Source organism: Nyctereutes procyonoides, unplaced genomic scaffold (genome assembly GCF_905146905.1).
Source record: "Nyctereutes procyonoides isolate TBG_1078 unplaced genomic scaffold, NYPRO_anot_genome, whole genome shotgun sequence".
NCBI lineage: Eukaryota > Metazoa > Chordata > Mammalia > Carnivora > Canidae > Nyctereutes > Nyctereutes procyonoides.
The window spans coordinates 19,649,845-19,675,780 of NW_026575035.1; the positions used below are offsets into that span (position 1 = coordinate 19,649,845).

General features: G+C 39.1%; 1 protein-coding gene across 1 annotated transcript in view; it reads left to right on the forward strand.

Moving 5' to 3' along the window:
• Positions 1-25,936, forward strand: part of TOX (thymocyte selection associated high mobility group box) — a 299,355-nt gene that overhangs the window by 142,824 nt on the left and 130,595 nt on the right. The window contains exon 2 of the mRNA XM_055318438.1: positions 7,011-7,076. Coding sequence (XP_055174413.1) covers positions 7,011-7,076 — 66 coding nt within the window. The remainder of the gene's footprint in view (positions 1-7,010; positions 7,077-25,936) is intronic.

A 25,936-nucleotide genomic window follows, 5' to 3' on the forward strand; every position in this document is an offset into this window, starting at 1 on the left:
ATTCTTTGCTGTCTTAAATAATGCATAATGGAAATGTATTGCCTGTGTTGGAAGTTTGGGGTTAATGAACGTTTCTAGAAACCTGCATTTTTTTTTCCTTTCAAATGGAGCAATGTTTTTGTGATACAGGAAAATCTTTGTTCTTCTATTTATTACTATTTCATAAGTTTGTTTCTGTCTTGGCACAGGAATTGAAAATAGAATTAATGACTCTTAAATAAAATATAATGGAAGTGGAACAAAGATGGGATCAGATTAGAGCAGCATGGCCCCTACAAGCATCGTCACTGAACAGTGTACTACTGGGCCCTGTCCTAGTGTCCAGAAAGCTCATGCGTTAGTGCTGGGAGGGAATGTGCAGGGAAACTAGAGAGAGAGAGGAAGCAAGACAGGGAGGCAAGGAGACAGGGAGAGCACATATTTCTAAGTGTCATAGCTTTGCAACAAATCACTGCTGGTTGCCGGGCTTGAGGGGCTTCTCTAAAGGGGCCACAGGGGATGCTGCGGGTCAGTCCTCTCCATTGGATCCCATCTCTGCCACACTCTCAGGACGTGTTACTTGGCTCTTTTGCACAGACTTGGGGGAAAAGCAGAACTTACCGGGCTCCAGTGCAGGTGCAGAGCCTCTTGATGTTAGTTAGTGCCAGGCTTGGGGCACCTTCGTCTGTAACTGTGGTGGCAGCAGAAGTGGTATGTTGGGGGGCTTTGTGACTATGGGCACAGTGTCAGCCAGTCCCGGAAGCAAAGTCCAGTGGCCAAGGCCTAAGGTCAGGCAGGCTGAGAAGACCTAGGCTGGGGCCCATGTGATGGAATCATCATGGCTTAAAATGTTTGTGCCTCAGTTTTGTCATCTGTAAAATGGGAGTGATAATAGTCACCATATTGCAAGGTAATCAGAACAATTAAAGGACTCAATACACCTAATGTGATTGGAAAGTGCCTGCAAAGGTCAAAAAATTGGCTTGAGCCGTGATGGCATCATACGAAGCCTATACCTAACAGAAGATACAGGTGTTCGTTTGAGTCGTAAGTTTATGCGGAGCATCGTCATTATTGAAAATTTCAGTTGTTGAAACTAACAAAGGCATCGCAATATTACAAGTCTCCCCACCAACCCCTGTCCCATTAAATCTATCGCTAGGACAAAAACGAGATATAAAATCAGCCCCCCCCCCCCAAAAAAAAAAAAAAACAAGGCCAGATTCTAAGTTCTGGGCACAGTATTTTAGTAGTGGGTCTGGGCTTCTCTCTCCCCTCCAGGGGCCCAGCCTGCTGCCCAGATCCCATTTCCAGCCGCAGAGTGTTGACCGCTCAGGTTCAAGGGGCCACATGCCGGCCCGGTCCCGTCCCAGCTCGGAGTACGCCCGGCTGTGAGGCGCTTCCATTCAAAGCACCAGCCCAGTGACTGTTTCTTTCCACGGGGCGTTGATAGGCTGTGCTCTGCTCCCCCTTCCTTGCAGTGGGAGCTGCTTTTCGGGCCCTCGTGTCCAGTACCGGTCGCCTTCAGCCTGGCCCCTCGCGAGGCCTGTTACTTTAGACTACCTTGCATCAACCCAGTGGGCCTTGAAGCTGGAAGATCAACACAGGTTCCCTCTCCTGAGTCTCCTGAACTTAACCCTTGAGAGTGGGAGGATAGGGAGCACGTGTCGGAGTTTGCCTGGCTCTGTTTTTGTTGGCTACGTGGTTCCCGTGCTTGGGAGCAGCAGAGAGCTGGGTGCTCCCAGACCCGTGATCCCCCTTTGCATTGGCTTTCAAAATGCTTTGCTTCATTCAGTGAAACAACAAAAGTCTTTGGCTTCACTGCCCCAAACTTAGGTTATTTCTTCCATTATTAAAAAAAAAAAAAAAAAAAAAAAAAGAAGGGGGTGGGGAGGGATGACTTATAATCTTGTATTGAGCCAAGCAACACAAAAATAGATATTTTATTTTGAGGCTATTACCCTCTCTTCTGATTTATTATAATGCATCTTCTCAGTAATTTCAAATTAACTCGCTGCCATAAACATTTCTACTTTTAGCTCTTTAAAAAAATTTCAAAGTATCAACTATTCCTTCAGAAAACACCCAGAAATGTAAGATTTTCCCTTTTCTAGGCCATACAATGTGGCACTGTTTCATGGATTCCATGAGGTTCTCCACCACCCCTACCCAAGAGCAGTTTTCTCGGTTTCCTCTAATGGTTTCCCTAAAAAGATTCCATTTCCTGTACCAATGCCAGTGATTGATTTATAGTTCACATTCTACCTTTGATTTTTCTGGTTTTAGTGGTTTGGGTTGCCTAATATTGCTCATTTTTGCTCATCATTCACTGTGTTCAGACAGTGTTGGATGTCTGCTTTCAGTTTTTAAATAGAAGATATAATAACTACCTAGTTTGAAAAGCTCTTTGGGATTATGGGTTTGGTTAATATCCTCTAAAAACAATTTCAAAAAACTGTAGTAGAAGATTATAAATGACTTTTTATGTGATTGCATCCCCTGGTGCTTTGAAATAAAAACACAATAAAGAATATAAAAGCACTTGGTCAGAAAGGCTAATCCTGAGTTGATGCCATTTACATTTAGATTTAAATAAGCCAGCCTATTTATTCTTTCAAACTTTGCTTCAGGTTTTAAATTGAGAGTACATGGAAATTAAAAGTCCTGGTATGTTTGGATATGTTTTGAAAAGTTATAATGCCTGAATTCAGTTGACTTCTAAGAATAATAACTATGATAAACATAAGGGGTAGGGAAATGTAATTAGTTATTTTTAATAAAACAATTTTATTGCAACAGTTATTAATAATGTTCCTCTAATATGTGGTCCAGATAAAGCAAAGCAGGATCATTAATGTAATACTGCAAATACTGTGCCTTCAAGACTGTGGGGTATGCACATAAGCCATATACAAGTACAAGTAGTCATAGAGGCTGTTCCCCCATTTTTGTGAGTGATGGAGTAGAAAGCAGAGGCATGTTCTAGTGGCCAAGTCTTCCGCTAAGAATTCAGACCTTGATTTTAGTCCCAGATGGACCATGTGACCAATAAAAAAGTCTGTTTCTCCAATCGTAGCATGAGAGGTTCAGATATGAAGCCTTTGGGGATCTTTCTAAGACCAGAGTTCTAGAGCTCTATGCACTATAATTCCACTATAATTCCACATGTCCAAGTGGACATGTGCCCACTACATGTGGTGCACTCTAAGAACGGTGCATCTGCACAAGGGCTGCTGAGATCCCTGGAACCAGCTCCTGGAAAGGGTATGGTTGAGTGGAGCTGTGAATAGTATACCGATGGCTTTCACCTGATGGGGTATGTGTGGAGAGGGGATAGGGTCAGGGGTCTGGGATCCTGGGCTCATGTGTTGATCAAGCCACAAGGACTGACTACGCCTATTGTGACATACAGCTGTATTTTTGTTTGGCATCTCAAAATTCTTCTGAAAGAGGCCTACACTCATTTATAGGCAGGTCTCTTGATTCTGGGCCCATCTCTCTGTTTTTTTAATTATATAAAAATCTTAGGAAGAACTACATCTAGCATTTGAGTAATGGTGTTAGCTCTTTCTGTACATTTTTTAAAGGGCTTCTGCTCCAATTTTACTCCACCGTAAAACATTAAGCCGACCCCTTTCCAAAGCCTTCAAACCATTCTCTAAAAATTGAATCTTATTTATCTTCTCAAGTGATCACCTTCTCTAGGAAAATAATCTATTTACTCGATCATGTATTATAGACATTTCCTGAGGACCAACCTTGTGCTTGTCCTAAGCTATTGAGGTGCTAGAGATAACTAAGATGCACATTGTATCCTCGGTAGCTCCCTCAGTGAAGATAGGTCCCTAATAAAAAAACCCTACTGGAACCAGGGGGCTCCTTGAGGGAGCCCAGAACTGGAGAGAGCCCTAAGAAAAGGGTGTAAGCCCTAAGGGTGTAAGAAAATACCAAGGGGCACGAGAAACATTTCAGCAAATAGAAGGGAAGAAAGGCATTCTGGACAAAGAGGTGTGAAGGTTCGTGGGAGGTACTGGGACTAAGTGAGTCTAGAGACTATCCCAGAAATATCAACATGGCTTCCATTCCCCTAGGAAGCAAGCATAGCATGGAACAGTCGTCATCCCCTCCTGGGTTTCTACATAGAAGGTCCTCCAGAAATAAGTTTCCAGAGCATTTTAGTTAGGGTTCACCACAGAAAAAGATCCATCAGGGTGTGTGATGAATTGTACAAAATTGTCTCATTTGATTGTGGGGGCTGAGAAATCCAAAACTATAGTTGAGAAGCTGGAAAGGAGAGCCGGTAGTATAGTTTCAGTCCAAAAGCTGGCCGGCTTAAGACCCAAGAAGAGCTGATGTTTCAAGTCTGATGGCAGGAAAAGACTGTTGTTCCAATTCACTGGGTCAGGTAGGGGGAGTTCCCTCTTACTCTCAAGGGGAGTCAGCCTTTTTGTGCCATGTAAGCTTTCAACTGATTAGATGAGCCCCCCCCCCCCCACGGTAGGCAGGGTGATCTTCTTTACTTATTTTACCAATTCTTACATTAATTTCATCCAAAAATAACTTCACAGACATACACAGAATAGAATTTGGCCAAATATCTTGGCACCCTGGGGCCCAGTCAGGTTGACATAAAACAAACCATCATCCTACCTCCTCTCAAAACTTTAAGGCTTAATTATAAATATATGGAGACATTCTGCCCACCTGATTACTAAATTGGCAGCTCACTATGAATCTTAGTCTTTTGAAAGTCTCACAATGCCACAGAGGTTCGGGACAGTATCTCAGGGTTGAGGTAGTGCCAACACTCTGCCTTGATCATTTATTGACACTGTTTTCAGAATTGGTAGCTAACTCACCATTATCATTTAGAACCTATTTATATGTTCTGGTGAGTGAGTGCACGTGCTGGGAAGTCAGGCTGCCTGTCTTAAGAGCTCTGTGACCTTGAGCATCTAACTTCTCTGTGCCTTTGCATCTTCCTTTATAAAATGTATGTAATAATAGTACCTAACTCGTGGTTGTTGTGAAGATTGAATCAGTTAGTACATGTAAAGCTACAGGCAGGTGATGGGGACATGGAATGTACTCCAAAAAATAGTTATTCCCATAGTCACATACCTTTTATTGTAAAATGCTGTTTCAGCCTTGGCTCTCTGGTAGTTAAGCATTGGTTCTTTTTGAGCAAAGAGTCCTTATCAAGAGCAGTAACATTGAATATACTCAATTAGCATACACTTTGGATAGACTAAAACCAAAACTTCAAAGCCTTAGTTGGCTTGAGAACGACACCAGATTTAGAAAACGAGTTAGAGAAGATGAAATAGAAAGTAACACATTTATAGAATATGCATAGGCCGTGGAGTATTTGATCCACTTCACTACTTCTGTTCAGTTTAGTTTGCTATAGTCAGAGAAACTGTCCATATTTTAAATGATTCTTTGGCATCTTAACATTAGAAACATTTGCAAACAAACCAACAGGGGGTGGGGGTGGACAAATGCTGAATGATGCTTTTTGTCAGGTTTTGAGCTGTTAGCAGTAGCAGGTGGATTGACTGGGGCTAGCCTATCTTTGGGTGGAAGGCGTTCACCTGACTGATGGAAAAGCAACTTTGGGTAAGTCACTTGGACTCAGGGCTCCTGAGCCAGATGACAAAGCAACCAAATGTCTAGCTAGTCTTTTCTAAGTGTGCTATTTATGACTTGTCCTAACAACCACATCATTCAATAAGTGATTTCATATCTGTTTAGATAAGTAAGTTTGTTCATATCAAGTGAAATACATTTGCAGGGTGATGTGTGTGGAAACCCTTTGGATCCTTGAACTTAACCTTGTGAGTGCTTCAGTGTCCTTATGAGGGTCTCCCGGTGTCTGTGTGAATCTTCAGGGCACGCACCCGCTGTACGTTCCAGTTCAGAGACCTTGGGGGTATCCCAGGGTTTGTACAACCCTCTCATGTGAGCAGCTCATAGTCGGTGGAATGTGATGCCTGTAACACGGTTTTCTCTTTTTTGATGGTATATAGCATATGTCCGTATTGTTGTGTACTTGCACCTCCATCAATAACACTGTTCTGTCTTGAAAAGCAATTTTTCAGACTTTCGAGTTCCCACATCTGAAATTAGTCTGGCAATGAAAGTATAAGGATGCTTTGCCCATTGATCAAATGACTAAAGATAGCCGGGGATTAAGTCTGAATGGAGTGATTACTGCTTTTGAAAACCCAAATAATGAAAAGTATGTTGTTGTTATGTCCCTGTTGCTTGGACTATCCGACGGTTCTGCACTTGTACCACCCCATGAATCTCCTCCTCCCTTCTTGTCCCTACCTTGTACATTTGTGTATGAATTTCTGTGCATCTGTAATACCAACATTCATTCTAGATCTTTGAGAAACTTTGGACAGTAGTGTTTAATCGTGGAGCTTGTAGATTCTTCCCGGTATTCATTGGCATTATCATTCTTAGCCACAGTTGTAATGCCACATGCTCTTTTCAAGGATTATTATAAAGTAAAACTGTTCATCATAAGGCTATTGCAATGAAGCCAGTTTTAGTCTATTATAACAACTCTGCACTTCTTCACCTTTGAGAGCTAAACTCAGAATGCACTGAGCTGTGCCTTAGTGTATTTGTATAGCATACAGTGCCATTCATTTAATACTTCATTACAACTGAACTGCAGTATGTATACATGGTATGCAAAATGAGCCATTTTTGTTTTAAAACAGATTGCAGATGAAAGGAAACCATTCATTTCTTGCTTGCTTGCTGTAATTACTAGAGCACTAATTACTCCAAATCACTGACATCCAGGGTCAGGAAAGATGACAACAGAAACATCAGAGAAAAGATGTGGCTCACTTGCTATGACAGATTTTCTGTACTCCCAACCACAGGTTTTTGTTTTTGTTTTTGTTTTTTTTTTTTTTTTATGGCTACTGTTTTCCAGTTTGATGGTGAAAACAGCAACAACAAACATGCACACAGTCAAGATTGCTGAATGTTTACTATTATTTCATTCGCAGTTTGACGGTGAGAACATGTATATGAGCATGACAGAGCCGAGCCAGGACTATGTGCCAGCCAGCCAGGTGGGTTAATTAATCTTCTCTGCCTTGTTTCAAATTGTAATTAAACAAATTCAAAGAGTTGCATTGCAAATGAGTAGCACTATCAGTAACTGCCGCAATCAGGAATAATCATAATTTATAAACAAAGCATTTAAGCCTTGTTTCCAGTTAATGAGATAGAGCTGATAAAACACCGGAGTTGGCATTTGTTGAAAGATACTACCTTGTTTCCTCTCCAGAATGGCAAGCAGCTGTTTTGCCAGCATGATCTTTCCTAAACAGTTGTTTTACCTTTAGGAAATAAAGTCTTTACAGGTGCAGGTTATTTGTGCTTCTGACGATAGACGAGTTAATCATTATAAGCTACACATGTCACAAGTAGCTTTAATTATCAACTATTGGGGCAGTTTTCAATACAACATTGCATTTATAACCGGAAGCACGTGGCCGGTGGGTGCTGTATGGCTGCTTTCAGGATCTGCCGGGTGGGTAGCTTTGGAGCCCAAGTGCATGCTGTGATTGAGACTTTCAAGAGCATGTTTGTAGCCCTTTCACTGGGAACGGTTGACGAGGTATTTCATCATGAGAAGTGACAACAAAAATCCAATGAAAATGTAAATGGTTACATTTATAAAAGTAAATTCTGGGCTATTTATTTTTAGGTACTTAAGACCAGGCCCTTTAATCTGGTGAGGGCATTTAAAGCAAAATTATAACCGCCCCACGGTGCCAGCATAAAGTAATCTGTAAGGACACTGTGAGCAAAAATAAATAAATGGATAAGTACAAGCGAGGGAGAGTTCATAGGAGCATTTTGTAGATTTGAATTTTTTTTTTTTTTCTGGAATAGCCAAACCATGGCTGTTTGAAGTTTCATGTATCGGTAACTATGGCATAAACTCTAACATAGGAGTTTTTTAATGCCTCCAGAGCCGCCCAAAGAGATTTGATAGCTGGGATGGGTGAGGGCATAGAGAACAAAAATAAAACTTCTATATATTTTTTTTTCATGGTGGTTGTCAGTGAATTAATCTAATGTATATGTTAAGGGCGCACTTTGTGAAGCTTTGAAATTTCTCTAAGAACAAAATGTCTTGTGCTTAACTCAAAACAGAGGCAAGCCTGCCTCTCCATGAACTTTGCATTTCGAAGTCATTACGATCACTGCCTTCTCTGGCAGACATTCTGGAAGCTACACTATATTGTCCAGACGAGAAGGTCATCGTTCAGTTCAAAGATCCGGACTCCCATTTCCTTCCATTCAACTGAGTTGATCACTTTCAGAATACCTTTGGAAGGCTGAGCTTGGATTTAAAATTCTTACTTCACTGAATTCATTCGGCTAAGTAGCCTCAGAGATCCATAGGTAGTTGTGAATAGGACTGTTTGATTAAAAAATGAAAAATGTTACTATTAATTTTCTTCTAACCATCAATCCCCAAACTGTACTGACAAGTTTAGTATTACTATTAGATTAAAGCAACCCAGTATCATCTCTTTGGTGCCTTTAGGGTTTTGAAGTGTAAGGGCTAATTGAATTTGTTTGAAACAGTAGAAACACAAACTCAATAAATGATTGCTGTTATAAAGCAGCTGCTCCCTTTCAGAGAATCATTATGTCCGTCTTAAAGACTTTTGGATAAAGGATTGGAAATTCAAAGCATATACATCATAACAACTTGGCTCCTTAGATTTTTAAATTCAAATACAATGGATACTATTAAGCCCTGACTAAAATCAAACAACTAACATTATTTCTTTTACTATTCCAATCAGGAGTTACTAAGAATGTTTTAAATATCAGTGGTAATTAATGAAAGAGTAAAGAGCCCCAAATACTTTTGGGGCTTTGTAAAGATAGGGCAGGTTTGTGTGCCAGAAGCAAACTAATTTTTAATAATGTAGCACATATGAAAATGTTTTTCGAATGTGCTACTTTAAAAATTAGACTAATGCAAGATAATACATACTCTGGGGGGAATAAACTTTGCAAATTACATAAGTTGAATGGCCTTAGCTAAATTTTACACTTAACATTCCTTTTGTTTACTGTAATATGGTGTGTTCAAAAATTCATTACCTGGTATTCTTTTAGGGAATTTTAATCAATTTACCCCTTTCGGCAACCATAAATAGGATTTTAGTCATCTTACAGGAAAAAAAAATAGCTTTATTCCTTTTCCTACATAACATCAAACATCTGCATAGTTTAGTAATCCAAGACAACTTGCCTCATAGCATCACTCAACAATTATAATTCCTGTTCAATTTTCAAATCAGTACATGCTTTGGGACTTACAGACTAAGTTGCTAAGTAGCAACATATGGTACAGTACTGTGCCTGTGATGTTGCTGCGAGCAAATAGCATAATTCTAAACTTGAAATGATTTTTATAGAAAGCCAATGCTGGAATGGTTCCAGAAATGGAAGTACACTGTAAAAATTAATGATATTCTTTTAGACGGTCCCAAAGGCCTCTTTGGCACTATCTACTGCATGCATTCTATACCTCTTAAGCTAGTGTATACAAATGCTTAAATTTTTTTGCATACAGTTTTGTAATTGATAGGCAGCTTTTAAATTGAGTATACTACCTTATAATAAGCCTGACAAATATGCAATAAAAACCCATGACATTTCCACTTCTCCCTGGCCCCATTCTTGGAATATTGACTCTAATAACTAGTTATAAGTGTGCTGGCCACTCAGTACTTGATTTTATTTTTGAGAGAGTGTGCAGCTGGGGCTGAGGGAGGGGCAGAAGGAGAGGAAGAGTGAGAATCTCCAGCAGGTTCTATGCCCAGCACGGAGCCTGATCTCACAACTCTGAGATCATGACCTGAGCCAAAATCAAGAGTTGGAAGCTTAACTGAATGAGCTATCCAGGTGCCCCACTCAGTACTTTAATATAAACACCATTTAATTTTTTTTTTTTACTCTGCATAGAATTAGAAGCATGTGATACAAGATTTTTTAGTGTGTTCCCAGACCCTGGCTAAGGGGGCCCATGTTGCTTAATTCCTCATGAGCTTGCAAATTCCCCACACACACACCCAAGTAGTTTGTGGGAATATGTGAGCACGCTAAAGAAAGGAAAGCCAGACATGAAGAGTGGCCAACAGTCCTTCATAAACTCCCATCTTTCTCATTCTTAACCTGTCACGTCTGATTGACCAAAATGGCAGAGCACACAACAGCAAGGCAGGAAGGGATTGGGCTTCCCAACTTAGCTCTGAATCTTCTCTAGAATCTTCTGAGCCCACTCACACTCACGCTGTCAGGCCTTTCTCTTTCCCTGAAAAGACTCAAGCCCCTTTCTCTAGCCCCTAGAATTATTGTACCTTTGGTAGCTCCTCATATGTGATTCTACTCAAGATGTAAGTGTTCATTTGAATTACCTATATTAAAGGAAACAGAAGAGGAGTCTGATTCTCTTGGTTGAAACTTTTTATGGCACGAAGGTTATTTATTTATGTTTAGTTTTGAGTATGTGCCATTACTTTTTCTCATTCTCTCTTCTTCTATGAAAGTGTCCAGAATATCATTTTCCATAGCTACCTGTTCATTCTGAGCTTTCCACCCAAACTGGCAACATGTTCCCCCACTCACCTTCTCTGGATGCAGAAACATTCTCACCCATTCCTCCGTTGGGGTACTGTGTGAAAAAGGTAGCGAAGGACTGACTTTTTTTATACAAGAAATAATCACTTGATGGGGGAATCAGAAGATTTTTCTAGTGTCAGGTCTTAGAGAAGCTAAATTCTTAAGAAGACTACCTAATTGAACCATATTTTCAATCAATCACTTCTTCCTTGACCTTGGCTTCACTCTGCTAAACCATTTCCTTCTGTTTGGTTTCCATCACTATCCCCTGGCTTCCTAACCCTTTCCTCCCATCCTCCTTTCTTCTCACTCTTCTCCTCTCCTTCCTCCTTATCTCCAAGAATAGTTATCCTTTAAGCTTGAACTAATTTTTATTGTTAATTCTGAGCATCATCATAAACCCTAAATATTAAGTGTCCTGATGTGAGATCTGATTTTAGATTATTTCAGGTGGTGATCACATTTCACTCTGCTTCTTTTCTCTTCACTCCACTGAAATCCTCTCTCTTACCTGGCCCTCAGATCTCGAGATTAAAACATGACAATGATAAAATAGAAGCAATTTTCCCCTAGAATCTTAAAACTAAGGATTTAACATACATTTCATATCACATATTTTGAATAGAAAAGTTGAAGGGCATCCATATATTTAGGGCAGTCCTCTCATGTGAGTTTCAGGTGTGATTTCTAACACCACTGGGCATCTGTTTCTGACTGCAGCTCAAACTCTTCTTCTTCTTCTTCTTCTTCTTCTTCTTCTTCTTCTTCTTCTTCTTCTTCTTCTTCTTCTTCTTCTTCTTCTTCTTCTTTTTCTATTGCCTGTAGTCCTAAGACTTAACACCATTTACTCAGTCATCAAGACAGAGATTTGAAGAGTCTCCCTTATCACTAGTTAGTTTTGATTCTACTTTTTGGCATAACTTTTGAATCTGTCTCCTCTTCCCTTCTACATAATTATTGCTTAGGCCCCAGGCTCACAGTTTCTCCTTAACTTCTCTCATCTTTCCTCACCTTCACCTTTCCATTTCTCTGCTCTCTGTTGCCAAATAATCCATGTCTCTTTCCTCCTCACACACCTCCTTGCCTCTCCAGTGTATAGTCGGAGGTACCGAAGTACATATTTGCCCCTCCGTGGCATGTAGTGTACTAGAATTGGCATCCATTTCCTTGCCTTTCCCATGTGATTATGAGCTCTTGAGGACAGGACTGGCCCCTGCTTCTCCCTGGATCTCCTGGGCCTAGTGTGTCTGACATCAGAAATATGTGCTATTATTTGTTGGAAGATGAATAAGCAATTAAAATATTTTATGTACTTTTTTAAAAATCACATTAACTCTTTAGGTCTTCTAACTCTTTGTGATGATTTTCAGTCCTGCACAGCAGCCATTTAGTAAATCTGGACCTGCCCGTTGCATTCCAGTAGCTTCTCTCCACCTGGGTCACTGATACCTCGACATGTTAACAAAAGGCACCACCCCTCCCACCTTCTAAGGCAATCATTTCAAGTAGAAGACTCAAAGAATTAATATGATAATAAACCAGATGGTAATAGGCAGTTATTCCTACAATAATTATTGTACTGCTATTTGTCATAAGCAATACAATGGCAGTGGAACCAATAAGGACTCTCCAAGCTCCTCTGTACGTTAATTTCTTTAATCTACTGTTAGAATCACAGTGTCTTGAGATCTACAAATGTATTGAAAGCTATATATTTTTAATTACATGTTTTTCTAGTAAGAAAATACTCCAGGTTCAAGTGTAAATGAGGTATGAAAAAAGGGCCTAGAAGGTATAATATTTTAAAGAGCATTTTTGGGAAAAAAAAATCTCTTGACTATGGGTCATAAAATGCCCATGATTGTGACATAAATTTGAACTATAAATTAGACCAATTATTTTTAGATTGGTTCCTTTTGGCAGAAATTTCAGGAGTAAAGTCAACTTGACTTTTTGACCATTGACCCAATAAAATGGCAAAGCCGCCATGCTTTGAGTCATCTAGTTAGTCCAACAAAGTCTGGCATCTTAACAAGCCCAAACTAGTTACTCAAACCAGTCTTCAGCATAACACTCAAATGATTACTCTGCGCAGTCCCGGAGGTATTCATTACAGACAAAATTGCTCTTGTTGCCTTGCATACAAGCTGAGTTTTCAATGGGAAATGAAAGGATGCCTGGAAAAATAGGCCACCTAATTAAGTTAAACTACTCTAGCATTTGGCTTGACATCTTCATTACTCAAAATTAAAAAGATGCTTCACTTGAGCACACAAGTTACTATTGTTTATGTTGTTTTCTTCCTAAATTGGCTTCTTACATGGAAGTCTGTTTTTCAGAATTATATCTTGAAATAGCTCACATATTTCTTACAGTTTATAAAAATGTCTTAATAGCTGTATGGATTCTGAACACGGGCGCCATACAAATATATATCTTAGGGCTCTTGGTAGTCAAACACACATCAGTCTCCCTGAGTATTTTCTTGATCATTTACATATTGGTATGACTGAAATTTAGATGACTTTTTATCTAGCTAGTTTTTATCGTTATTATCATCATTATTATCATTAGAGGATATTGACTCCATTAGCTATAAATGATCAGTTACAGAAGAAACATGGATTCCTCAAAAAAAGTTTAAGTAGACCATAAGATTTAAACTGAAATTCATTTGTCCAGTTGAAGTGTTTTATATCAACCTCTCAGGCAGAGCTATTTTGGGAACATTTTAAAACATAAACACATGTAGAGCACACCATCTACTGATTGCCAGTTCCCACTCATTGATACTAATGAGGCAGCTGACAGGTTAAATGTTGTGTATCATATACATTTCCAAGCTGTGGGATTTGTGAATATAAGACTCATTTTTTATTTCACAAAATGAATGTTTGTTGCTGAGTATGCTTGAGAATTTTATGATAATTGTCTAATAGTATATTTTTTCAAGCATTAGGAAAATGCATTTCAGTGATAAAAACGATGAAAATGTCTGAGTGTTATAGCATTGGTGGTATAAACCGGATTCTCAGAAAACACCGAGCTTCATCTGGAGGACGGTTTGTTCGGTGGGCAACTGTCAAGTGACACCAAGACATTTTGGCACTGGGAAGGGGTGCTGTGACTCCAGGACACCACCTCACCAGTTCTGCAGTGGCACTGACTACATTTTGAGAGCAGCCCATTGGCTTGTACGAAATTGTACTTTGTAGATTTTTTTTTCTTTAGCATATGAACAATTATGAAAAGCTAAATGATCCTTCCTGTGAAGTTTTGCAATATATAACATGCTAGATTTTTTTGTCTGGCACTTATTATAGCAAACCTGTCACTAAAGAATGTCTAAAAAATAGGTATGGTATTTCAAGTTAAGAATAGAGATATGTTGAATGATGTCATCTGTCTATGCCAACTCCATTTCCAAGACACTTACAGATTGTTCTAAACAAACACTAAAATTTTATTATGCCAATATGTCAAGTAGAAACGATTTTGCCCATTTTTAGCATAAGAACACTGAGGCTTGGAAAAGCTGAGGTTTTCTTCCACCCACCCGTATCTCTCCTGAGACCTCCTTCTTCATATCCTCAGCTGCCACCTAAACACCTTTAAAAAAAAGTGTCAAGTTTCCCTTTGCAGTTTCAGTTCCTCGGTTTGGGAGCAGACTTAGCTAGACTTCCCAGAAACACACGGTTTCAGTTTAATCTTTATGTCTATCCGTGTTTTTTTTTCTTTCTCCTGTGTTTTTTCTGATCTGTGTTATTTCACAGTTTCGATATAAAAATTTATAACTATAACCCTGATGGTTTGAAATTAATTGATGACTGTCTTGGAAAATTGTCTCCATACATTCCTCGCTACTTATTTATACACTGTGATCATTGTTGCTGTTGCAAGCAGAGTCAAACAAATGACTCCTCGGTCCTGTCATTAAATTATTCAAATGGAATGGGCTGATCTGAAACTCATTGATGGTCACTATTTGAGACCAGGAATGAAGGCTAACCTGTATGCAACTGGGTCTCCTTGCATTTCAGAAGGCTTTCCTTCAGGAAGAGCTAAAAACCTACCGTGAGTTGCTATTTTCAGAATGCCCAAAGCAGAGTGGCCTTGAAGGAATGGGTTCAGGGGCTGGTCATGGGACTGCAGGGGTGGGGCAGGGCTGGCAGCCCCAGATGGAAGTTGCCTTCAGTGAAGCCTGGATTCCTCTGTTCTGTGACCCCTGAGCTTTTTTTCTTATGCTGACTCCATTTAAAGTTCTTACTTGTCAAGACAATGGTAAGTATTAGTCGGAAGCTTCTGCTTGGCCAGAAGTTTAGGTTAGCATTCCTCTATCCCCAAGGTAATGAATGAATTAGATTCCATAATAGTAATAAAAGCTGTCAGTTGGCAGCTCCCAGTGTCTGGCAAGGAACTAAGCAAAAGCTTTGCATACATTATCTCATTTAATCCTTAACAACAGTTCGGTGAGGATGACAGAGGTAAAGTGATTGGCCAAACGGCACAAAGCTAGTAAATATCAGAGCTAAGATGTTGGCCTAGCAAGGCCTAATGCCCAAATCAAATTCCATCCTTGCTCAGCGAGGCTTCATTTTATTTTAGAACTTTAAGGTCAAGATGTTGACGGGCTAACCTCAACCACCTTGGTTGATATAACTGCTCAGCACTGTTATGTGTGTGGGAATATTCTGGAAGATATTAGGTCGAACTAAATTGCATAAGTTTGACCAATCAAAGCAGCAATTTCATATTCCAGTTTTGGTCTCACATTTCATAACTTGTTTGAACACACATACAAGCTGCACAAAGGTGAGGTGTTTTCCGCAGTGCCTGGTTCTTTTATTTATGCAGTGATTATTCCTTCCTCCCAGTCCTTTCCAGCCTTTCCCACCCATTTGCCACCACTGAATTCTCACTACTCTTATGTAGGTCCAGTATGCTTTTCCCATCCTTCACACTTTTCCTTTTCTCCTCCAAGAGGTAAACAAAGTATAAGAGGTCTCCCCATAGAAGACCCCTCCCACCGCTCTTCCCCAAGATCCCACTTCTGGGTAACTGAAGACCAGAGTTTAATCTTCATTAAACTGAAGGAATTATCTCCAACTGTTCAACTTCTGTTTTTTTTTTTTCTTTCCTCTTCCATTCCCCTATCTTCAGCTCCACTTCAGTTTAAGCTTTCTTTCTAGCAAAGACCTTAGGAAGTGCGAAAAGCCTCAAATATCCAGGGGTCCACTTGGAATTGCTTCCCAGTTTAAGGTCCAAAAAGTAGGAATTGCCTATGAGTAGGAACAGGAGCCTCTCTTTCCTTTTCCTGGCCCCTTTGGTTGAGGGAGGAATAAACTAAAAACTTAGACCATCTGTTTAGTTCTCTCTGCTGATCTTTAGGAAGAATGTGAGTCTACATACCCAACATTTACTGATTTCTATGCAACGGGAAAAAATGAAAAGAATGGCCATAAACACATACAATATGTTTTTTATATATACATATATATAAAATAAAATATGTATATATAATAATAGGCCAGCACTGAAGGCTCAACTCCATCCTGGATGTCTGCACATAATTTAGCAAATAGAAGTTGACCATAAGCAAAAATCAACTTAACACAGATTTTTTTTTTAAAGAAAATGTATTAAAGCTTGAAGACTATAAATGTTTTAAGATGGTATATTAAAACCCAATGCATTTTATTTAGTTATTATATGAATAAAAAAATAAATCCATAATTATACTCTGGGTCTCCTCTCTGCCCAACTGGTTTTCTAAATACAAGCAAATCATTGAACCTCTTTGGACCTCATTTTACGCATCTGCAGAGTGGAGGCATAGTCTTCAAGGTCTTCTCCTGAGCGAGCATTCTGTGTGATTCCATTTGAGCATAAACATAGAACTCCAGAACATTATTCAAAGAAAAAATGCATAAGGCAATTCATCAGAATGTGGTTCATAACAGAAAAATCAGAAACACCCTAAATGTTTGGTAATTGGAAACTAATAGAATAAATTATCGAACATGCACACCACAATATAATGTACAGCCATTTAAACAATAATGTAAAAGATATTAATGGGCATGGGAAATTCTTCATGATTTATTTTCAGTGATCAGATTAAATTGTATGGTGGGATAATGACAATAATAAAAAATGATAATGTAGCTAACATGTATTGATTGCTCTCATGAGCCAGTATATTACTCAGATTATTTATATTACCTCATTTAATACTGATTACCTTTAAAAAATTGAATATAATTGTCATCCCCATTTTACAGATTTGGAAACCAAGGCTTAGAGGAAGTAGGGACTTATACCTACTAAGCAATCAGCTGAGATTTGCATATGAAGCATTTCTAGCTTCATAATCAGAGCTCTGTGATCTGACTTTTAAAATAAAAACCTGAAACAAAATAACAAATATGAAATCTAAAGAATCTTGCAAGATGCACATGTTTTAATAGTGGGGTATTATTCTGAGTGGGTGGACTAAGAGTGACTTCTTTTCATTAACAAATTATTTATAAACTAAAGCAAAAATGTGTAAGCTGAATCTCAGAATATATGAACTCAGTATGAGAGTTGAAAACCTCTGAAAACTAAAAAAATCATAGCTGCCTTTGTACATAAAATTGTATGCTAAACAATAAAATTTAAATGTTTTAACCACCCTTTTAAACACCCAATATGGAATGATACCTGTTATCGGAAGAACATCCTTGGGCCCCCACTAGGGTTTCAGAAGTATCCTGTGCGCCTTGATCTGTTCTTCCTAATCATTCATGTGTGGGTTGTGGCTTGTGGGGGGAGTACGTTATTTATTTCCCAGAAATTTGCTTTTTGTGTTTGTGTTTTGTTTGTTTGTTTAGCCAGAGGGAAGGCCCATATGACAACAACACACAACACTTGGTTTTAAAGTGTCCCCTAAAAGTGCAGCTTGGAGAGGCACCTGGGTGGCTAAGTGGGTTAAGCCTCCGATTCCTGATTTCTGCTCAGGTCATGATCTCAGGAGGGATAGAACCCCAGGTCTGGCTCAGTGGGGAGTCTGCTTGACATTCTCTCCTTCTCCCTCTGCCCCTCTTTCCTCTTGCCCTCTCTCTCTTTCTCAATCTCTCTCTCTCTCTCAAATAAATCTTTCTTTTTTTTTTTTTAAATGCAGCTTGGAGACCCATATAGGCCTCCAAACAATACTGAGAGGAAATAAATCTTCCCCACTTCAGTATCATAATGAAGTATGGCAGGAGAAACACCCATATGTAAATGCTAAGGACTTTTCTGGAAGTCTTTGGAGAGGTGGCCCTAGCATCAGCCCTGATGCACCGAAGTATTAGACTACCTTGCCCCACCCACCCCTGATCTTAGGGTGCCTGGCTCACTGCCCCAGGACCCCGAATCCTCAAAGCTTCAGTCTCTATTAATGGAGCCGAAGCTCAACCAATCCTGGTCCTAAGAAGAGCTAATGTCAGACCTTCACTGGGGCGCCCTCAAGTCAACGCAGTTTTCTGGTTTCATTCAGCCTTTACACATTGGGTTTTCAATTATAAAAAAAAAAAAAAAACAACTCACAATCCAGTTAAAACCAGTCTCAACAGAGGACTGAATTGGGCTCCACACCCCAAAGTCTGTTTTGGTCAGTGGGACCAGTCTTGCTCTTGAAGTGTTCTTAGAAGACCTGACCTTGCTGTTGAAACTTTTTGGCACACTGTCCAAACTTGCTCATTTGTTGGTTTTGTGATCCTCCTTGATCACATATTGCATTTCGGCAGAAGTGTCTAATATTCAGGCCTGGTTATCAGGGTAAATCTGCTTGTAACAATCCCTTCATCTTCCCAGCTTCATGTGATTCCATTGTTGTTTATACTTGACACTTTCAACATGCTTTTTATTGGGAACCTCAGTTTTTATATATCTTCTAATTCACTTGCTTTATAATAAACTGCATCTTATAGTTCTTTGTATCTCAAGTCATGCTTTGCAGGATGCCTTACACATAGTAGGTACACAGAAAATGCTTCGATGGCTGATGAGGTGCCCATTGTCTTTTATTTAACACAGGGTACAAAAAAATTAATGAGCAAAAATGAAATAAATATTGTACTTTCTACCAAAAAAATTGCATTTTGATAACTGTTGCTTGAAAAATTAGTACATTGTGTGTTTTTAAATGAAGATGATTTATTGCTATTGTCTAACATGTGAAGAAAGACAAAAAAATTGTTTGCAGGATCATTGGCTTGAGCACATCAATGGCACTGTTGGACAATTCTTGCTGAGTGTTAAGATGATTTATGTAACAGACCGAAGCTTTGCACAGTAATACATTATAGTCTCAAGCTATCAACCCTTGTTCATGCAGAGACAAAAGAATCTGAAAAATACCTACTTCTGAAGGTCTTCTCAAAAGAAATTGGAGATAATGTTGATGCTGTTTAAACTCTTTTGAGAGAAATCACCATTACATGCAATGTCTTAACTTCTGAAAACAGATAGAGGAAGCTTATCATTTTTCTTTTTTTAATCACTTTTCTAATCATTAATCATTTAATCACTCTGCGGTTGACTCTGCTTTCCATTTAGTTATTTGAATCAGGCAATGTGAATTTTCAGTAAAAGATGAAACACATTTAAACAGTGGTATTTTTGTATCTTGAAATTTCAGGAATTATGTTACAGATTAAAAATTAAGGAATTCCATATACACGTGATGGCAGTGCTATTTATTTATCTTTCAAATAAAGATCTATATGAGAAACATATTTTACAACGTTATAACCATAGCCATATTTTCAGTGTATGCATGATTGCATGAAGCCATCACATAATTTAAAGATATGTACAAGATGATATCTTTTGAATTCTTCTGAGTTATGGGACTTTTTGTCACCAAAGATCGAGTGCTCTGTATAATGATTGCAATATGTGGACGGAGACCCACAAAGACAAGGCCCCTCTGGTAGAGAAACCAGATTTTAAAAAGAGAAGAAAAGGCGAAGTCCAGAAGAGAGTTCCCATTATTCGTTCCTGGTCAGCATATATTATCACTCTATCTAGACGGTATGAAGACATGAATTCTCTGTAGTCAAAAGTAAGCTCATCCTAATTAACATCCCACTTCCAGATGCAATAATGTTGAATAAGAATAAAAAATAAGAACAGGCTGTAGCAAAAGGAAATGTGAACTGCAGAAAGAGAAAATAATGTAAACAGGATACCCAGGTCATGGAATATGTTAAGCAATATGATTAAGAAGGAATGTGAGTATGTAATTAAACAGATGGGGGGCGAGGGGGGGGATGAAATCTTCCAGAAACCAGGTGAGACATTTCCTTTCCTTTGTCACTAAAATAGGGATCCTGGGCAGGTTTTTTTTTTTTTTTTTTTTAAAGATTTATTTATTTATTTATGATAGGCATAGAGAGAAAGAGAGGCAGAGATTCAGGAGGAGGGAGAAGCAGGCTCCATGCCGGGAGCCCGACGCGGGACTTGATCCCGGGATACCAGGATCGCGCCCTGGGCCAAAGGCAGGCGCCAAACCGCTGAGCCACCCAGGGATCCCCTCCTGGGCAGGTTTTAACTGGAGCTTCAGTCAAAGGGCTGGAAAAGCCTCCAAGGAGATCAAACCAAAAGAGACTGGAAGGATCCTCTATTCCTTTCCTATAACCCAGTCTCTTGATTCAAGCTCAAATACAATCCATCTGATTGGCAATTTTGCCTTCTTGCCAAAACTTCCAGGGAAGGCGGCCTTTCTACAGCGTAAGGCAGTGTGTTAGGAAGTATAGCTCTTGTTGCAGATTTAGCCACTGAAATTTTGATTCACGAGTTCATCAGCCTTTTCCTAAGGCCAGTAGGAGTGGATCTGCCAGAAGGCCCCCAGTCAAGGTTGCTAGTCTCTCTGCACGGCTTCCTGACAAAGCAGAGCTATGGCCCTTGGCTCATTTAGTCATCGTCTTCCAAGCTCTTCAGCAACCCTTGTCTGTTCACTGTTGCCCACTCTCTCATTTCTTCTTTCATTTCGAAAGTGCAATTTAATTCCATTAAAATAAAGGCAAAACTTGATCTTAGCTATTTATGGGGGGCAATTAAATAAACACATTATGTCTGAGTGGGGCTACACTCCGTTTCAATATGTGTTCTGATCAGTGGTAAGTACACTGAAATGCCTTCATAATGATGTCTAAATCCCCTCCTGTAGTATCTGTAGTTGTTTGTTTTCTTGGCCATGACCCAATCCATGGGATGTATAAATGTATTTAATATTAACCAGAGCTATGCTAAAGCTATTATTTATCAAGAAATTTCTATGTCGCAGAGGTAGGTTATTAGGCTTTTTACCAATCTTTTTTTTTTTTTTCTTTGAATGCTCAAAAGCATCCCTTGAAGCAGGTTTTGAAACTGAGTAAGAAGATTGCCTCAGAACCCACACCTAGATGCAGAGCACCTAGATGCAGTTCCTGTCTACTGGAGTCCAAAGTCTCCATTCCTTCCAATATGCTCTTGGCCATTCTTATTAGTCCCTGGAAAAATCAAATGAGTATTCTCAACCAATCCAAAAATCCATCCCTTCCTCATCACAGAAAGATGTAGCACTTTATAAGCTAAACGTGCAAATGCTTAATGATGAGGTTTTAAGACAATGACTTGAAACAGCCATTGAATTTACTATTTAGAACCATGAAAATACTCTCTTGAGGATGATAATATTTTGAGGTTACTACTTTATGCTTCTAACAGTCCCGTTGTGGCCTTGAAAAGTTCATATGTATTACAGAGTTAGCCAAGCCTTGTGATAGTACAGCCCACCCCAACCGACATGTTTCATGACTCTTGACTTCTGTTCCCTGGTTACACAAGGATGCACAGCACCTCCTGCACTAAAGTAGAGCTGCCCTATGGTGTATCCCAGCACCAACAATAGTAGCAGTACTACTTTCCTGCATCTAGGACCAGTGAGTAGCTGAAGACCAGGGAGAGTCTGGTTAAGTAGCAATAATTTTGAGTTCTTTGAATCACTTAGATCATGCAGCCTGGCTACTGTTTAGAGAAAATCACCTTGCATGCTTCTTTGTTTCCAATTTACCTTTCATTAACCTAGAGAAGATCCAAGATAAAACTAAAAGTACTGGCTAGAACTTCATGCTACTATCCCTAAACACCTTTTCTCTATTTGTGTAGATCGTCACCATTGACTTTTATCCTTCCTTGGGGAGAAGGCAAGCTGTATGACTCAGGCTGCTGATAAGATTCTCATCTCTGTGTTGGGAGGGGTAAAAGGCACTCTAAAGGGTGGTAAAGAATATGATACCACCTTGCAAGTCCATACCTGTTCTCCTCCAGAATTCTACTCTGGAACCTCAGCCTAAAGGTCCTCAGAGGACCTGCAATTGACTCACTGGTCTCTAATTGAGGCTTAGGGGAAACAAGAAAGAAAGGAAGGGGGAAAAAAAAGCATAGTCTTGTATCTCATGGGATAGGCAAGGTCTTAAAAAGGATCATTGGTCCTGAGACAGCTGTGGAGTGAAAAAATACTTGAAACTCCTAGCCTTCCTGAGACTCACAGGAAGAAAATAAGCCCAAGCCAGACAAGGCCCCTCAGTCAGTAGATAACTGTATTAGGTCCACTGTGTCACCCCGGGATGGCCTTAGCTTTGACTTCGTAGTCATCCTTCTTCCTGTGCTCAGAATACCTTCTCATCCCCTCTATTCTCCCTTGGATAATTAGGTCATTGCTGCTGGCCAGGCTTGGGGCATCGCACCTGCTATTCCCAGGGGATCCTGATGTGAAGCTGAGGCTTCTATGAGGTCCTTAACTGATGTTCTACCTGCAGTGGGGACTAGGTTCCAACAACTTCTGAGAACCCAGGGACCCCAAAGTCACCTTTACAAATCCCCTGGGACCTCTGTGTCCCTATAGAATGGCAATTCAAGCCATTTCAAAGGGACAGATCAGCAACCAGAGAGGGACACCAAACTACCCTGCCCCAGCCTTCCTCAGGCTGCTTAAGCCTTTATATCTCTTACAGGATGTGTCTGGCTTCCTGACACGCTGAGAGATTAGCATTATATGCCATGTTGTCAGCTGGCCAGTGCAAAGTCTTGGGAATACAGCATATGTATTCAAACCCTTGGAATAACAGCGCTATATTCACAAATTTCATGCCTTTAATAAGTCATCTTAGCATTCATTGATTCATCTGTGCATTCTTTCAGGGATTCATTTGTTAATTCATTCAACATTGAATACTGGTTCTACCCAGGCAGCTTCATGGGGAATAAGGAAAACACTAGATCATATCCTACTGTAATAGGTTTCTCCCCAAACTGTGATTTTCCCTAATATATAACTTACTATTGTTAAGTCAGACTTATTCCTATTAAGTTTTTCAAAATTAAAATAAAGATGTCATGCCGTAGAAATCAACACTGAGGAATTAGCTAATTCACTTCCACATTAAAAAATTAATTTGTAATTGGTCTGGCATTGAAGTTTTTGTAAGTTTTGTGACATTTTGACATTTATACAATTATTATGATACTTTTTTATGGCATCAATTACACTGTAATAGGCTCATGGCAAACAACCAGATCATGATTTCTAATGTGAGAGAACAGAAACTACTAAGTAACCTGATGTTAAAATTCCTGATCCACATAACTACCGGTTACCAGTTAACCTGTGGAATCTGTGGTTTAGGTAAATAAATGCATAGATTAAATAGCATTAATATGTGATTACATGAAAATAAACCATGTAGCTTTGTTAAATTGCAGTACAATTGTTATCACTGAATGTAAAGTGATACCAATTAAACTTTCCTTTAAAACACCACAAATTAAGATTTAACTACTAAAGAGGTGCTGGCATGTAAAGTTATGGTATACCATGGATAGAATATCCCTGAGTGTTTTCAGAGGCTTAATAGCATTTATAAAATTAAAAACATCTTTCTCCTTTATCCCTGGCATTAACTGTACCTTATTTAAAGAAGGTTTCAAACAGACATCATTAGCTTCTTAAAAGAGATGTATCAACAAGTTCAGCCTTTGAAATGTTAACACAAAGACAAACTATGCATCCTTGTGCTTATATTTAGAGTAAATATTTTAGTGGCATAGGCATTGGGATGGAATCTGGAATAAGAAAAGACTTGATTAGCTAATAAGCTACTGTTAACTTTTAAATTATGAAATTTTGTTGATATTGACAACTTTGTGTCATTCAACCTAATAGTAGCAATTAAACTGTTTATATGTCACAGCATGTATCCACCCTCATATATACTGAGCTGATTGTTTACCAGTTGAGTCAAAGTTACTTAAATTCTGATTCTCAATTTTCTCTTCAGGAAAATGGGATAGTGATAGCCCCACACAGGATTATTGTTGACGATTAAGTGAAGACAACATAGTCGAAGGATCTGATATAGCGCTTTTTACAAAACCAGCGTCAGTAAATGTGCTTCCTCTCCCTCCTACCTGCCCACTTAGAATCTTTTATGCTTCTTCTCAAATTAGGGCTTGTACCAGGAACTGACGGTTTACATCTATAGACTCAAGGTCTAAAATATACCAAGCAAATGAGAATTTAATCAAACTTATCATTTGGATAGTGACCACGAATATATTTTTCTGACAAGAGATCTAAACTATAAACAGGAAAATTTGTTACCTGATGACTGAACTTTTAGAGCTGGTGATTTTTTTTTAGCAAAACTTCAGATAGTTAAGAACAATTATCTGCTAAGATGAATCCGGTGTTTTCCTTCACCTACCCCCCATCTCTAACCCACAAGGGCCTCTACGTGAGCAAGTCTCAATTCCAGATGTTCCCAGTAGCGTTTCATTTCATCATGTCTTCTGACAGCCCCTAAACAAATATATCAAAACTTGTACAACATTTAGCAAGTGCAACTTGAAGATTTTCTTTCTGTTAGACAAATAGACGCCATCTGGAAAAAATAACCCCAGGCACTTGGATGCAGGAGCATGAAGCTTATTGGCTGAACACCCAATGAATACCTTATACTACTTTCTTTGGCTCCTACCCTCTGCCTGTTCATTTCAAATCTTGCACACTTCAGGAGGCTCTGTGCTGTTAGACAAGCAAGTCCTGTTACCCATGCACTCAAACTTTATAAAGACAACGTTTAATTTGAAAGATAGGCTTGCAAGAATGTTCTGGACACAAATTGTTTCCTTTTTATTTTAACACCTGCTCTATACAGGGCTGCTAAATATCGCTATGCCTTGCTATTAATTGGGACCACTGTTGTATTAGCCAGTCCCTCCCCATATTTCCAATGTTTACTACATTGTTTTTTTTTTTTTTTTTAGATTTTATTTATTTATTCACGAGAGACACACACACACAGAGAGAGAGAGAGGGGCAGAGACACAGGCAGAGGGAGAAGCAGGCTCCATGCAGGGAGCCTGATATGGGACTCGATCCCTGGTCTCCAGGATCACGCCCTGGGCGGAAGGCAGGCTCTAAATCGCTGAGCCACCCAGGGATCCCCTACATTCTGTTTTAAACAGGAGCGTCCTTGTCTAATCTTTACTTCCTTTTTTTTGTCTCATCCCCACTTCTTTTATCTAAAGCCACTATCCAAAAGGAAAAGCCCCACATATGTTGTTCTGTATTTTACTGATTGACTTTTATTCCCAAATTAGTAGTATAACAATGTCAATGTAATTTTGCCTTTCAAATTAGCTAACTGAATCTAAATGACTGCAATATTATGTATTAGCTTTTAGAGGAAAATCAAATAGACGTGAATAGTCAGAAACCAAGAAAACAATCTTCATTTTATTTTGATGGTGTTATCTTCACGATAAAAATATCTTTTAATGTTTTTTTTTCCATATATCAAACTTTCTGTGCAGCCACACTTAATGCAACATGCTTAAGTCACTTCTTTACTAATTATATTTCTTTTGTCAGTTGTGAGCATGCAGCTTTTTAAAACTCAAAAGCAGCTGCCCCCAGAACTCCTGGAATTCGTTTCATTACGTCTCATGATCTGAGCAGTAGGGAGTCCTATGAAACATGTTTGATTAAACATTAATTTTATAAATTGCCTTCCTTCCTCACAATTCCCATGAAAAAAGGTATTCAGCAAGATTAAAACTCTGGAAAATTTTAATGGGACCTTTGAAATCTGTTCGAGTTGAGTTTCCTGGAAAAATACAACTGCCTCATGGAAGTACTCTTTATACAAGAAGTAGATTTGCCTTTGAGGCAATTTTCCTCCATGCATAATATAGTGAAATGACAGCA